The sequence below is a fragment of the Miniopterus schreibersii genome (assembly GCF_964146895.1).
Source record: "Miniopterus schreibersii genome assembly, chromosome: 8".
NCBI classification, from domain to species: Eukaryota; Metazoa; Chordata; class Mammalia; order Chiroptera; family Miniopteridae; genus Miniopterus; species Miniopterus schreibersii.
The window spans coordinates 12,607,334-12,620,162 of NC_138109.1; the positions used below are offsets into that span (position 1 = coordinate 12,607,334).

A 12,829-nucleotide genomic window follows, 5' to 3' on the forward strand; every position below is an offset into this window, starting at 1 on the left:
TCAGGTCCTAAACAAGCGACTTTCATAAATGTGGGGTTGTCACTGTGTCTGCATAGGGGGCACCCATGTGTTATTACAAGACAACCAGAGCTGACTCTTCTTGTAACGTCCAATAGCCTCCGTAGATGCAGCACTGAGCCCCTGAGCCCCATGTGAGTGACATCATTTCTCCAACTCCTGCATCCAACATTTCCTTACCCACGACCGCCAGAGGCTCTGTGACACTCTCACGTTCAGGGACACATGCAGCCCTTCTAGGAAAGGGGGACCACTCCGCCAGACACTTGGCCTGCATTTTATAATTTAACCCTCCCCACAACCCGGCAGGGTGGGTGTTGATCTTCCCATTTTACAGATGGGTAAACTGAGACTCAGAGACACTAACAGACTTGCCCATGGCTCCTCACTGTCACACCGAGTGGTCTGTTGAGAAGGAGACCCTGGGAGGAAGAGGAGAAGCCCATCGCTGGTAGCTTCAGAAAGCCTGTTGTCGCCTGTGGTTGGTGCCTCCTGGACCCCACACCCGTTCTGGGCCTTTCCCAAGCCCTGCTGAGTAGGGGCTGCCAACCCGGCTGCATGTTAGGACAATTCAGGCAGGAGATGGGACGAAGGCGCTGGCCGGGGGCTGCTGTGAAGGGCAGGTTAGAAGTGACGGGAAGGGCTGGTCCAGGGACCGGCGGGGAGAGGGGGGCCCGGGACCCAGGCTGCCTGGCTTTGAATCCTGGCTCCCTCACCTGTGAGCTGTGTGGCTTCGGGTGGGTTACAAACCTCTCAGAGCCTCAGCTTCTCCCTCCGCGAAGTGGGAACAGCAGCACGGCCTCCCTCGTGAGGCGGTGGCATGAGCGTTGTGTGGGAAGAGGGGCGTGAAGGGGCTGTTACTCTGGGACACCCTCGGGTGAGGGTGAGCGGCAGGACTCAGCGGCTCACGGGAGGAGGGGCCGTCAGGTGACATCGGGCTCTCTCCTTTCCCGTTACCCCTCACCCGTTTGGTCCCCTGCCTCCCCTCCTGTCCTGGGAAACCTCCCAGACATTTACTGCTGTTCTCCCGCTGCCCAGGTTCAGGCAGCAAGTGACATTTTCAAGGAAACGTCCCAGACTTTCTTGCGGGTGCCATTCTAGGACCACAGATGCCCAGCCTGGGATGGATGAAGCCAGGGGCTGCTGGTACTGTTCTAACAACAACAGTCACGCCAACCACGTGCACCCCCCGAAAGTGTTCCTAGACCATCTGGTTTAACCAGATCCTGACACAGGGCTTAGCACAAAGTAGGTACTCAATTAGTATTTGTTGAATGAATGACCAACTACCAGGGATATGCCCAGCAGTGTGCTAAGCACTTAACAAACATTTTCGTCGTTTTTCACATTTAATATCTTTAACCACCCTATTCCCATTTCACAGACAAGGAAACTGAGGCTCATTTGCCCAAGGCCTCCCAGCTAGCCAACAGCAGGCCCAGGTTCCCCACCTCAGCCTCTCCCACGTCAGAGCCCGTCTCATCACACCCATGCTGTTGCACACGCACAGAGGGAGGCTTGGCTGCACCATGAGCCAGGTGTGGGTCATGGAGTCCAGGGTCTAGCCATGCTTCCAGGGCATACTTGCTGTGTGATCTTAGGCAAGTCACAGACCCTCTCTGAGCTTCCATTGCCTCAATGGTGATACTTTATTTGTAGTGAGGCCCCAGGGAACTCCCACTTCTACATGGCAAAGACCCCACTGCCCTGAGTCTGGGCACATTCCAGGGCCACTTGGGTCTTCTCTTTCCAGCTTCTCCCCCTTGCAGCGGCTACAGAGGCTGGAGCCCAAAGCCTGAGCGAACCACACGGCCCCATGTCAGCAGAACCTGTTTATCCAGCATCACTGGACCTGCTCCCACCCCCAGGATGTCCCCTGCTCACCTGTAGACATCTAGCTGAGTCTCGGTGCCCACCACACATACGGCATAGGTGGGCTGCTCTGGGGCCACATGGATCACTCTCCCCTGGGCCATAGTCCCGTCAGCTCGTCCCTGCTGCTGCAGGAAGCCCCTGGGCCGGTTCCTTTATACTACCCAGTGGAGGCCATGAGTCAGCACGTGTGGTTTGTGGCTCAGTGGCTTAGCCCCTCCCCACTCGGGCCCGGTGCTGGTACTCTCAGCCCTTCCTCTGCCCTGCATCTGCCCCTTGACCCCATGGGCGTTGATGCCAGAATCGGGGGCAGGCTGGCTCTGTCAGTTTCCCAAGAAGGGAAGCCCGGGGGTGGGGTTGCAGGCCTGAGTCATGCCCATAGCCCCAACCCTGCCCGGGGCCGTGGACACCTGGGTCCAGCCAGCCTCGCCTAACTACCCCAACCAGGGCTCTCAGAGAGGCTGAGGCAAGAAACGTGGGGAGGTTTTGAGATTTTAGGCGAGAGGTCACAGTCCAGGCTACACATGCAAAGAAAGACTAGTCTGGTGTGGGGCAGATCCCAGGCTGGGCCACCCACCTGGGCATTTTCTGTGATCTGGGCACCTTGCCCTGTACTTGGCATGGAATAACTCACTAAGACGCTAGGAAGTAGGTGCTGTGATTACCTCTTCAGGCTCACAGCACCTCTCCGACGTCAGTACCGTTAATATTCCAACTTTATAGCAGGAGAAACAGGCTCAGACGGGATACACAGCTAGAAGGTGGTAGAACCAGGGTCTGAACCAAAGGTGTCCTGCTCCAGAGTCTGAGACATATTAGCTGCCTGCCTGCGTGGCGTAAGCTTTTCTGGTTTTATAACATCTACTTCTTACTGCAGTACAAGGCATGTAGGAAGTTATTATTACTACCCATTTTATAGACTGGAAAATAGAGGCTCAGAGAAGAATGGCCACTTGCCCAAGGTGCCACAGCAGAGCGGGAAGCCAGCGTTCCCTGCACACTCCAGGATGCCGGCCTCTTGCAGGGGCCTCTGGGTGTCAGACTAGACACTGCAGTGGGACATATCTGCCGAGGGGACACTCACTCGGCCTCAGAGCTGTGCTTGCACCTGGGCTGTTAGTGCCAAGCTCTCCCTGCTAGTGGGGTGATGGGTGAGACTGGTGGATGAATAGGTCCCAGCAGGGAGCACCCAAGGGAGGCAAACATGAGGATCTGGAGGCTGTGCAGTCAGGCAGGCCTGAGTTCCAATCCTGCTTCATGCCAGCATCCCCACGAGGTAGGTCCCATTATGATGCCCATGTTGTGGATGAGGCCACTGAGGCTCAGAGGAGCTAAGTAATATCCCCAAGGCCCCACAACCCATAAAGTGGGGATCCAGGATCCAAACTGCCTTCTCTAGGCTCAGATTCCATTTTCTGTGCCAGCAGATGACACGGCCAGACCTGGTGCTCTGATGCATCCACAGGACTACTTGCACACAGAAGGTCTTAATAAACCCGATTTTTGTGGCTGGTCATATGATTAGGACTAGTTTGAGCTTCTAATGGAGGCTAGCGGAGGGGACTGTCAATTGTCAGACTTGGAGGGCCCTCAAAGCACACCGAATCCAGTCCTTGTTCTGTGGATGGGAGACTGAGGCACAGAGAGGGTGTGTGACATGCCCACTGTCACACAGCAAGTCAGCGGGAAGCCTGGGCTCTACCCCGTTTTAGGTTCCTTGGGGCAGTTTTTGTTTTTTCTTTGTTCCCTTTTATCTTCAGCAGTTTGAAGGTTAATTCAACACTTATCTATTGAGCACCTACTGTTTGCCAGGCACTGTCCTAAGCACTGAGGATACAAAGTGACCAAAACAGACAAAAATCCTGCCTTCGTGGAGTTGTTTTTTCTAAGAGAAAGAGACAGCTAATAAGCAGTAAATACAATAAGGGAACTTATAGTATGTTGGCTTTATGGAAAACTGAAATCCTGATGGTTCTTACCCTGCTCTACTTTTCATTTTTTCAGACATATAACTTGAACCCAGGTCAGCCATCACCCCTCCTGGCGCGAAGACCCCCAGCGCTCCACTGGGAGTGGGGCGCGGGGAGTGTGTCCAGGGTGCCCAGACTGGCCCGTTCCCACGTGTTTCCACGCTCTGAGCATAGGCCTCCCCACGCACCCCCTCTCACTAGCATGAATCCCAAATAAACAGTTGTCTTAATAGAATTACCTCCTTGTTTGTTTTCCAGGAGGTAGAATTTCTCATATTTGAAGCTGCTTTCCAGAGCTTTCCTGCTGACCTCACCCTTCCCGGCAACTTGTTTTCATTTCTGCTATTTTGATAGCGGTATTTTGTGTTTATTTAGTTCCTAATGAGATTAGTAAATGGTCTAGATGGTGGCCATTCAGTTGCTGGTGTTATTTTAGAGTCATTTTGATCAGGAGAGGTGTTAGGGAGGGAAAGGGCCAGAGCCAGGATTCGGGGCCTTGCAGCAATCTGTGACTTTGCTTTTTCTCGGTGACTACGCAGACGTCTCTCTGGCAGCACCTTGAAGTTTGGAGCTGGAGCTCTGTTAAAATAACATCACCATGCAAACCTGAACTAGGTCTGATTGAAAATAACAGTGCTGCCCACACTCTCCCCCTCTGAGTTGGGGGATGATCTCTTCCCAGACTTGTTCGCTCAGTGGATTCACAGGAACCCAGGCCTTGAGTTTGATGGGATGTTCTGATTTCAGGTATGGTCTCCCAGCTTAGTGATTCCTTAGGTACCTTTGTGCAAGGATGTTCGGATGCTGGCGTCGGTGTTCCTAACCAACAACAGTGACCACGGGACACTGAGTTCTGGGCGGGGTCCAGGCTCAGCTGCTGACATGCACCAGCTCGCAGGATCCTCATATCAACCCCACGAGGGAGGGATTCTTAATCTCATTCTGTAGGCAAGGAAATGGAGGCTCAGAGAGGTTGAATGACTAGAACAAGATCACACAGCTGGTAGTAAAAAAAGTCAGAATTTGAATCCAGATCGAGCTGATTGCAAAGCCTTAATCACAAGTCTTTACCAGCCAATTAGGGGTGGGGGTAAAAGACCCCAGACTCTCCAGTCTTCTGATTTAGATCCATTTAACAGACATCAACTAAGCACCCCTCTGGGCCAGGTATTAGGGACACAGAAGAGAGAAGTGTTCTTGTCTTCAAGGAACATGACACAAAAGTCAAAGAAATGGAATCAACAGGAGTTAACTCTCTAAGAATATATACATATATGCTCCAATATATGCTCCACATATCCTGAGAGAGAAAGTTTTTAAGGAATTGGCTCACATGATTGTGGAGGCTGGTGAGTCCAAATTCTGCAGGGCAGGCAGGCTGGAGACCCCAGAAGAGCTGGTTTGCAGCTCGAGTTTGAAGGCCGTCCCCTGGAAGAACGCCCTCTGCCTTGGAGGATGTCAGTCTCTGCTCTTAGGCCTTCAGCTGATTAGATGAGACCTTCCCACACTATGGAGGGTGATCAGCTTTACTCAAAGTTAAATATCAATCTCATCTAAAAAATACCTTCACTGCAACATTCAGGCTGGTGTTCGACCACATTATCTGGGTACCATGGCCTGGCCAAGTTGACACATAAAATTAACTATCACAGAACAGGCAGTTCACAATAGGTCTTCTTAACTCTTATGGGATCACTTACCCTTTTGAGCACTTAAAGGAAGCAATAGAGATACTCTTAAGTGTCCCTTTCCTTGTGGGTGGGGAAACTGAGGCTCGGCAAGGAGCTGTAACTGGCCTAAGGTCATGGGCAAGTTGGTGCAGAGTCAAGGCAAGTCTCCTCTCCTGACTCTCCATGAGCATTTTCCATCTTCTGGGGGTCTCCTCGTTTGGGTCTCATGGTTTATTGGGGAGGTGCAGGGAGTGGGAAAGTGAGGCAGGAAGCCAGTGAGGGTGTGTGAGTGAGCTGGTGACCGCCATTAGCAGCCGTGGTGGCCAGAGCTGAACCCACTGGGTGCGCTGGAGAGTGGAGGGGAGCTGAACCCCAGAGGGAGCCCAGCCCAGGAGCAGGGGAGCTGGGCGTTTACACACCCCCTCCCGCTGCCGTTGGCTGACGGCTGCTCCTGGGGACATGAGTTCCCTGGCATTTTGGGTAGTGGGCTCCAGCACCCAGAAAAAACCTCGGGCAGAGAGCAGGTGCTGGCGCTTGGACAGGGTCCTCCGTGAACTGATGAGGAGACAGTGGGGGACACCGAGAGCATCTGTTATAGGACAGGAGAAGAGTCCTCAACCCTTCAAGGAGCAAAAGCCAGCTGGGGACACATTCCCCCTGAAAAACGCACATGAAACATTTGCATACAGTTTGACTGAGTCCACTGACCTTGGAGCCCACCCGGGACACTGGTCTGCAACCTCCACCTCCAGTGACTGTTCCTTCCTCTCCTCCCCACGCCCCCAACAGGAGCTAGGCAAGGCTTTATCGCCACAGTGCCCTCCACCCCCAGCGCGCAGGGCCTCTGCTGGGCGAGGTGGCTTGGCGATGGCATCGTGGTCTGGCCTGCAGTCCTTTGCCCGCTGAAGGCCAGGATCACCCCTTGTTCTGACCAGCGGGAGCCCTTTGGACGAGCAGACTCCCCTCCCACGTGTTTTCTGTGGTTGGTGCCACCCCCGTGTGCGTTTCCTCGCGCTGAAAACGTGCCGCGCACACGGGGAGCGCGTGAGCATACGATCATTTTAAGGGATCGTATTAAAGTGACCGCTGTGTGAACACCCAGGTTAAGAGATGAAGGTGTCCGGGGACACCTCCCTCTCTGCACCCCCCCTCCCGCCTGGGCCCTAAACTGACAGTTATGCAAACGTTCGCACCGTGACCCCCCTGCTTTTCTTGATGGTTTTTGCTTTACTGCTTAGCTCTGCCCGCTTTGGGGCCTTCCGCAAGTGGACGTCACTCTGTTCCTTCGTGACCTGATTCTCCACTTGACACAGCGTTTACGGGACTCACCCGCGTCGATGTGCGTGCCACAGGCGGTCGCCTTCACCGCTCTCTGATATCCCGCCTTAGGAGTTCGCAGCCATTCCCTTATCCGGCCTACTGGCAACGGGCATGGCTTCCAGTTCCAAATAATGTGACCGATGCCGCTCTGAATGTCCACGTCGCTTGGGGCACAAGTGCCAGAGTTTCTCTAGTTATACACAGTTGACCCTCTGTATCTGCAGGCTCTGAAGCAGGGATTCAACCAGGGGATTGAAAATATTGGGGGGAAAAGATGTTACAGTGTTGCTGATGCGTAATTACCCAGTCAGGCCAACGGTGGTTGCATCTGTCCTGAGCTTGTACAGACCTTTTTCTTAGCATTAGCCCTTAAACGATATAGTACGACAAGTGATTGCATAGCATTGGCGTTGTGTTAGGTATTAGAAATAATCTGCAGATGCTTTAAAGTGTATGGGAAGATGTGCATAGGTTATATGCAAATACAAGGCCATCTTATGTAAGGGACTTGAGCATCCAGGGGTTCGGTGCTCACGGGGAGTCCCGGAACCAATCCCCTGCGGATCCAAGGGACGCCTGTATCTGGGACTTAAATTTCTGGAGTAAGACATGGGCATTTTCCATTGGCTGGGTAATAAATTATCTTTCAAAGTGGCCGTACCACTTTCATCCCCATCAGCAATTTATGAGGGTTGGTAATCCTTCATATTCTTGCTGACAGCTCTGTTTTATGTGTTTATACTTTTTTTGGTCCATCTGGCGGCCACAGGGGTTTGCACCTGAGTCTCCCTGACAGCTCACGAGGCGGACGCCTCTTCGTCTGTTTACTGGAGGTGTGTTTTCTGTCTTGTGAGGGGCCTAGTCATAGCTTTACCCTCTTTTTCTGTAAGAGTGTTTCTCTTTTTCATATTTTTATTGCACAGTAGGGTTTGTTCATGTATCCTAGATACTGGTCCACAAAGAAACAAATGATAAAGGAAAGAAATAATAAACAGCTATATTAAAGTTAAGAACGTCTATCTATTAAAAGACAGAGAGGAAAAAGATAAGCCACTGTGAGAAAATAATACATGTCATATATGTAAATGGAGACAGATCGGTATATAGGATTTATAAACAAGTTCTATTCAATAAAGAAATGTCTGTCTTCTGGTCTGTGAATCTGGTCTATTGGTCTATCTCTAAGTTGTTCATTGACTTAGTGATGCTTGGCTCTTAACATTTCTATATAAATTTTAAAATCAGCTTAAAAGTTCTACGAACACACACACACACGCTGTAGCAATTCTAATTGGGTTTGCATTAATTCATAGGAGAATGGACATCTCAATATTGAGCTTCCAAGCTATGAACACGGTGTCTCTTTCCATGAATTTAGGTCTTCTCGAATGTTTCAGCACGGTTGTATAGTATACTCCATAAAGGTTTTGTACATCTTTTGTTAGGTTTGCTCTTTGTTTTTACTGACTTTTTTATTGCTACTATAAGTGGTATACTTACATTTTTAAATTTTCTATTTGCTGTTGGTATATAGAAATGCAATTGATTTTTGTACATTGGTTTTACAACAATAGCCTTACTTAACCATCTTATTAATTTTTAAAGATTAGAGATTCCTTTTGGATTTCCTACTTATATAACCATTCCTCTCCAATCCTTAAAACTTTGTTTCTGCCCTGGCTGGTGTGGCTCAGTAGGTCGAGCATCCTCCTGTGCACCAAAAGGTGGCCGGTTTGATTCCTGGTCGGGGCACATCCAGGAGGCAACCGATCAGTGTTTGTCTCTCACATCAATGTTTCTGTCCCTTTCTCTCTCTAAAAAAAAAAAAAAAATCAATAAAATTTAGCTTTTAAAAAACCCTTTTCTTTCCTTTTCTTGCCTCCCTGCACTGCATGAACTTCCCGTTCAATGAACTTTCTGTTCAGTAGAAGTGTTGGCAGCGGGCACCTGGGTCTTGTTCTGATCCTAGGAGGGTAGTTCCAACGTTCCATCAGTAAGAGTGATTTGTGATGTGCGTTTCTTGTAGGTCAGTGGTTCTAGAAGATCAGTGGTTCTAGGCCTGGAGGGCTTATTAAAACGCAGAAAGCTGCTGCCCCCTTTTGCTCCCCCACCCCGAGTTTCTGATTCAGTAGGTCCAGGTGAGGCCCAAGGGGTTTTATTTCAGACAAGTTCCCCAGCGATACCGATGCTGCTGGTCTGAGGAGCACCCTTTGCGAACCACTATTATAGATATTCTTTATGAGGTTAAAGAAGTTCCTTTCTATTCTTAGCTTAAGTTGTATTTTAAAGCCTTAAATGGAAATTTTATCCACTGTTTTTTTCTGATCTGTTGAGATGATTGTGCAAATTTTCCCTTTGATCTATGAATCTATTGAACTGATTTTCGAAGGTGAAACTTGCATCCCTGGGATCTATTTAATTCGAGCTGATACTGTGTAATCTGATCTTGTATTCTTTTAAAATTTAGTTTGCTAAGAGCTTTGCTTAGAATTTTTGTATGTATGGGCTCATTGCTGTATCTGTAGGTTTCCTTTCGCATGCTGTTCTTCACAAGTACATTACCTAGCTCAGGTTAAGGAGTGGGGGAAAAAGGGAGCTATTGTAGTTATTTTTATGCCCTTATAATTGTACTTACCGGGCCATGTTGCTTGTCTGCCAGCCAGCCCTGCTTCTCTACTAATCCGGGAGCTTCCTAAAGTCAGGATCCACGTCTGCTCATTCACTGCCGTGTCCCCAGCATCTATCACTGAGCTGGACACATGGTCGGAATAACTGCGCCCATATAAGATGGGCGTGAGTGTTGCGTAGCTGCCTTGGAGACAGTGAACAGGCGCTAATGCTGTGGGGACAAAGAAGGAGAGAAGGTAAAGAAATGAACATCCGTTAGGAGCTTACTGTCTGCCAGGCACTGGTCTACTTCTCAAAGGGTCCAGGAAGGTAAACAACATTCACATTTTACAGATGAGCAAATAGAGGCCCAGCCCCAGGAAAGCTCTCATCTCATCTGCTGCTGCAGGCTGGGGACACTGACCACTCCATGTCCTCTTATAAAGGCTCCTGTGTGGTAGGAATTGTTTGACATGCTGCCTTCCTTCTGATGATGAGAATAGATGGCTAATTCGGGTTCCCTTCTTTGCATGGGCTGCTGGGAAGCTCAGATCCTAATTTTGACTTTAACCACATTCACTAGTTTGATTCTCGTGGTCATATATGTCTGTCTCTCCCCCCCCCCCCCCAGCCTGTATTTCCTACATTTTTCCTGCTCTGGTGTCTTTACTTTTCTATATTTTTAAATCATCAGCTTGCTGACTATGTCCTTACTATAAGTGGCCTTGAATCCCTCTAGGATTGCACCAAGGGAATGAAAAAATAAAAGATAAGTAACTACAATGATGGAGCCGTCTAGTGCCTTCTTGGGTGGCGTTACTTACATAAGAACTCATTTCTGAGTGATGCCCTGCCCAGCCCTGCCCAGGCCTCAGCTTGCTGGGACCCTGGGAACTGCCTGGGGAGGCTATAATTTCTGTGATTGAGATGTTCCAGATGAATGTAATTAATGCTGAGCTGCACTTTCCCAGGATGCCGAGGCTCATTTAAAGATCCAAGCAGATTTCAAAGAAGAAACTACGCGACAAACTTTAATGTTGGCCTTCAGCTCTTCAGAGACAGGCTTGCTTCTGAGAGGGGCTCAGTGGCGGTCTCTTTTCATCGCTGGTTTGTGACAGACACCCGCCGGGTGGCCCTAGGGACGGCGCTCACGCCGGGTGTTCCGAGTGCGAGTTCCTTTCTAGGGATTCCAAGGGTGACTCCTGCCCCTGGCATCCAGTCAGCAGCTGCCTCTAACCCATGCTGGGAACCAGGAGATCAAAATCTGCTGCCAGAGCTGGGGCGATGCACTCTGGGGGTAGGGAGCCCAGCCCCTCTCCTCGCCCGGGCCTGGGGAAAGTCTGCCCACTGCCTGTTGGAGCTTCAAGTCATCGGGGAGTGTCATGCTGGACAAATGGGAGACACCACAGCCCTCCTGCCAGTGGGCGGAGAGTGCTTGAGTCTGTTGTGTTACTCAAGGCTTTGCTGTAGCCAGACTTCTTATGTGTCCATAAAAAATGTGTAAGAAACTTTACCTTTAAAAAATGTTTATCATCAGGAAGTGTGTGAAAGAGACTCCCCGGGTGGCAAAGCAGAAAAGCGAGGCTGCAGAGCCAAGCGCGCCTGTCTTTTAGCTCCCCTGGGCGAGTTAGTTCAGGTTACACCCTCCCCCATCACATAGCTGCAACTTACTGAGTGCCAGGCACTGTGCCAGGCACCTACCCTGATGACCTCTTACACAGCTCCCAACGCCACCCCGAGACAGGGACTATTAGTATCCCCATTTTACCAAATGAAGAAAGTAAAGTTCAGAAAGGCACACAGCTGCCAAGTGGCAAGGCCAGGAAGCACGCCCCGGCAGCTGGCCTTGGAGCCCACGCTCTGACCAACGCCGCAGCCATCGCCGCCGACGGCCTGGGCACATAGGATGTGCTCAGTTAACATCGAATGAATTAAATGCAAGTGTGCTTGAGGGTTGGCCCCCGGTTCCTTTTCCCGTCTGCAGAGCTCTTACTTCTGAGCAACAGGCCGGGCCAGGTTGGCACATGAGCCTCAACCTGTTTCCGCGTTGGCACATCAGTTGCTTCATTGCCACAAACGAGGAAGCAGGAAAGACAGACAGTTGCCCACACACTTTCATCAGCCACCGGGCCGCAAAGAAGGGTCCTGTCTGCACCTGCCGAAGACTCACTGCTCTCTCTCCAGGAACCTGCTCACCTGAGTGGGCCCGGGAGTGGGGCGAGGGGCGGACGGAGGGGACCCTGCAGGGGCTGGGCCCGGCGCTGTGTGACCGCAGCTATGAGAAGGCGCACTCATTCCCTGAGGCTGGGACAGCACGAAAGGAACAGAAATGCCAGCTGAGCTGAAAACTAAAGGCCGGGGCCTGGGATGCCTCTTTGGTGGACGAGATCTTCTTTCTGGACTCTTTCTCCTCTGGGTTCGAGGTGGCGAGCAGTCAGCAAACAATTCCTTTGTCTCTAATGTGGACTCGACTCTGGGTGGCAGCTGCCCAGCTGAGGACCGCATTCCCCAGAGTCCCTTGCACCCACATGTGGCCCACTGAGTTGTCAGGGTTGCCGGTTCCAGGTGGAGGGGAGGGATAGACGGGACGGGGAGGGGCTGAGATGCTTAGGAGGACAGCGTGGCGTGGGTCACTGGCGCTGTGCCCTGACTGCATGTCAGAATCACCGGGCGGCTACAGCCAGGCAGAATGTCTGGGAGCGGGGCCCTTACCCTGCTAGGTTTTTAAAGCCTTCCAGGTGATCCTAACAGGCAAGTGGGTGGAGGACCACTGCAGTGGCCGGTCAGGAACCCAGGCCACAGAGGTCACCTGTCTAAGCTCAAACCTCTCCCCCCACTTAACAACTCTGACCCAGGCAAGTTCCTTCATTTCTCTGTGCCTAGGTTTCCTCATCTATAAAGTGAAGGTAGTAATAGTAACAGCTTGTTAGCCTGTTGTGACGAGCAAAGGAGACAATGTGTGTAAAGTGTCTAGCACATGCCCGGCACGTGCCTGGCACATGGCCCACAGCTACCATCACTATGCTGCGGGAGCTGTGGGATGACACTCGTTTTGTAGGAAATGACCGTTCTCACTGGCTCTGTGCAGTCGTCCAGAATTCCTTTCCTGCCATCTTCCCTGCAGCCCCAGCCTGCCACTCCTGCCCTCTGGGGCTGCCGGCCAAGGTTCAGGAGACCAGGGAGTTGGGCAACCTCCTGCCAAGGGCCTGCAGTTACGTATTCCTAATTCTGAATAAAGTGTGAGTCAGGCGGGCCCAGTGCCACGCAGAGCTGTAAATGCCCACAAGAAAGGCAGGCCTGAGGTTCCTGTCTGGGCCTGAGCCTCCTCCTGGATCCATCTCTTGAAGCTGAGCCCAGAAGGATACGATCTGG

The 12,829-nt window shown here is 51.2% G+C and overlaps 1 protein-coding gene across 2 annotated transcripts in view; it reads right to left on the reverse strand.

Annotated features, from left to right (window-relative positions):
* Window positions 1-12,829, reverse strand: part of LOC308561218 (protein-arginine deiminase type-3) — a 58,954-nt gene that overhangs the window by 21,898 nt on the left and 24,227 nt on the right. The window contains exon 1 of one of the 2 annotated variants that reach the window (XM_081145928.1): window positions 1,903-2,009. The exons of the other annotated variant lie outside the window; for it this stretch is intronic. Within the exon in view, the coding sequence (XP_081002054.1) occupies window positions 1,903-1,994 (92 nt within the window). The 5' untranslated portion in view covers window positions 1,995-2,009. Of the gene's footprint in view, window positions 1-1,902; window positions 2,010-12,829 lie in introns of those variants that run through there. 2 annotated transcript variants of the gene reach the window in all.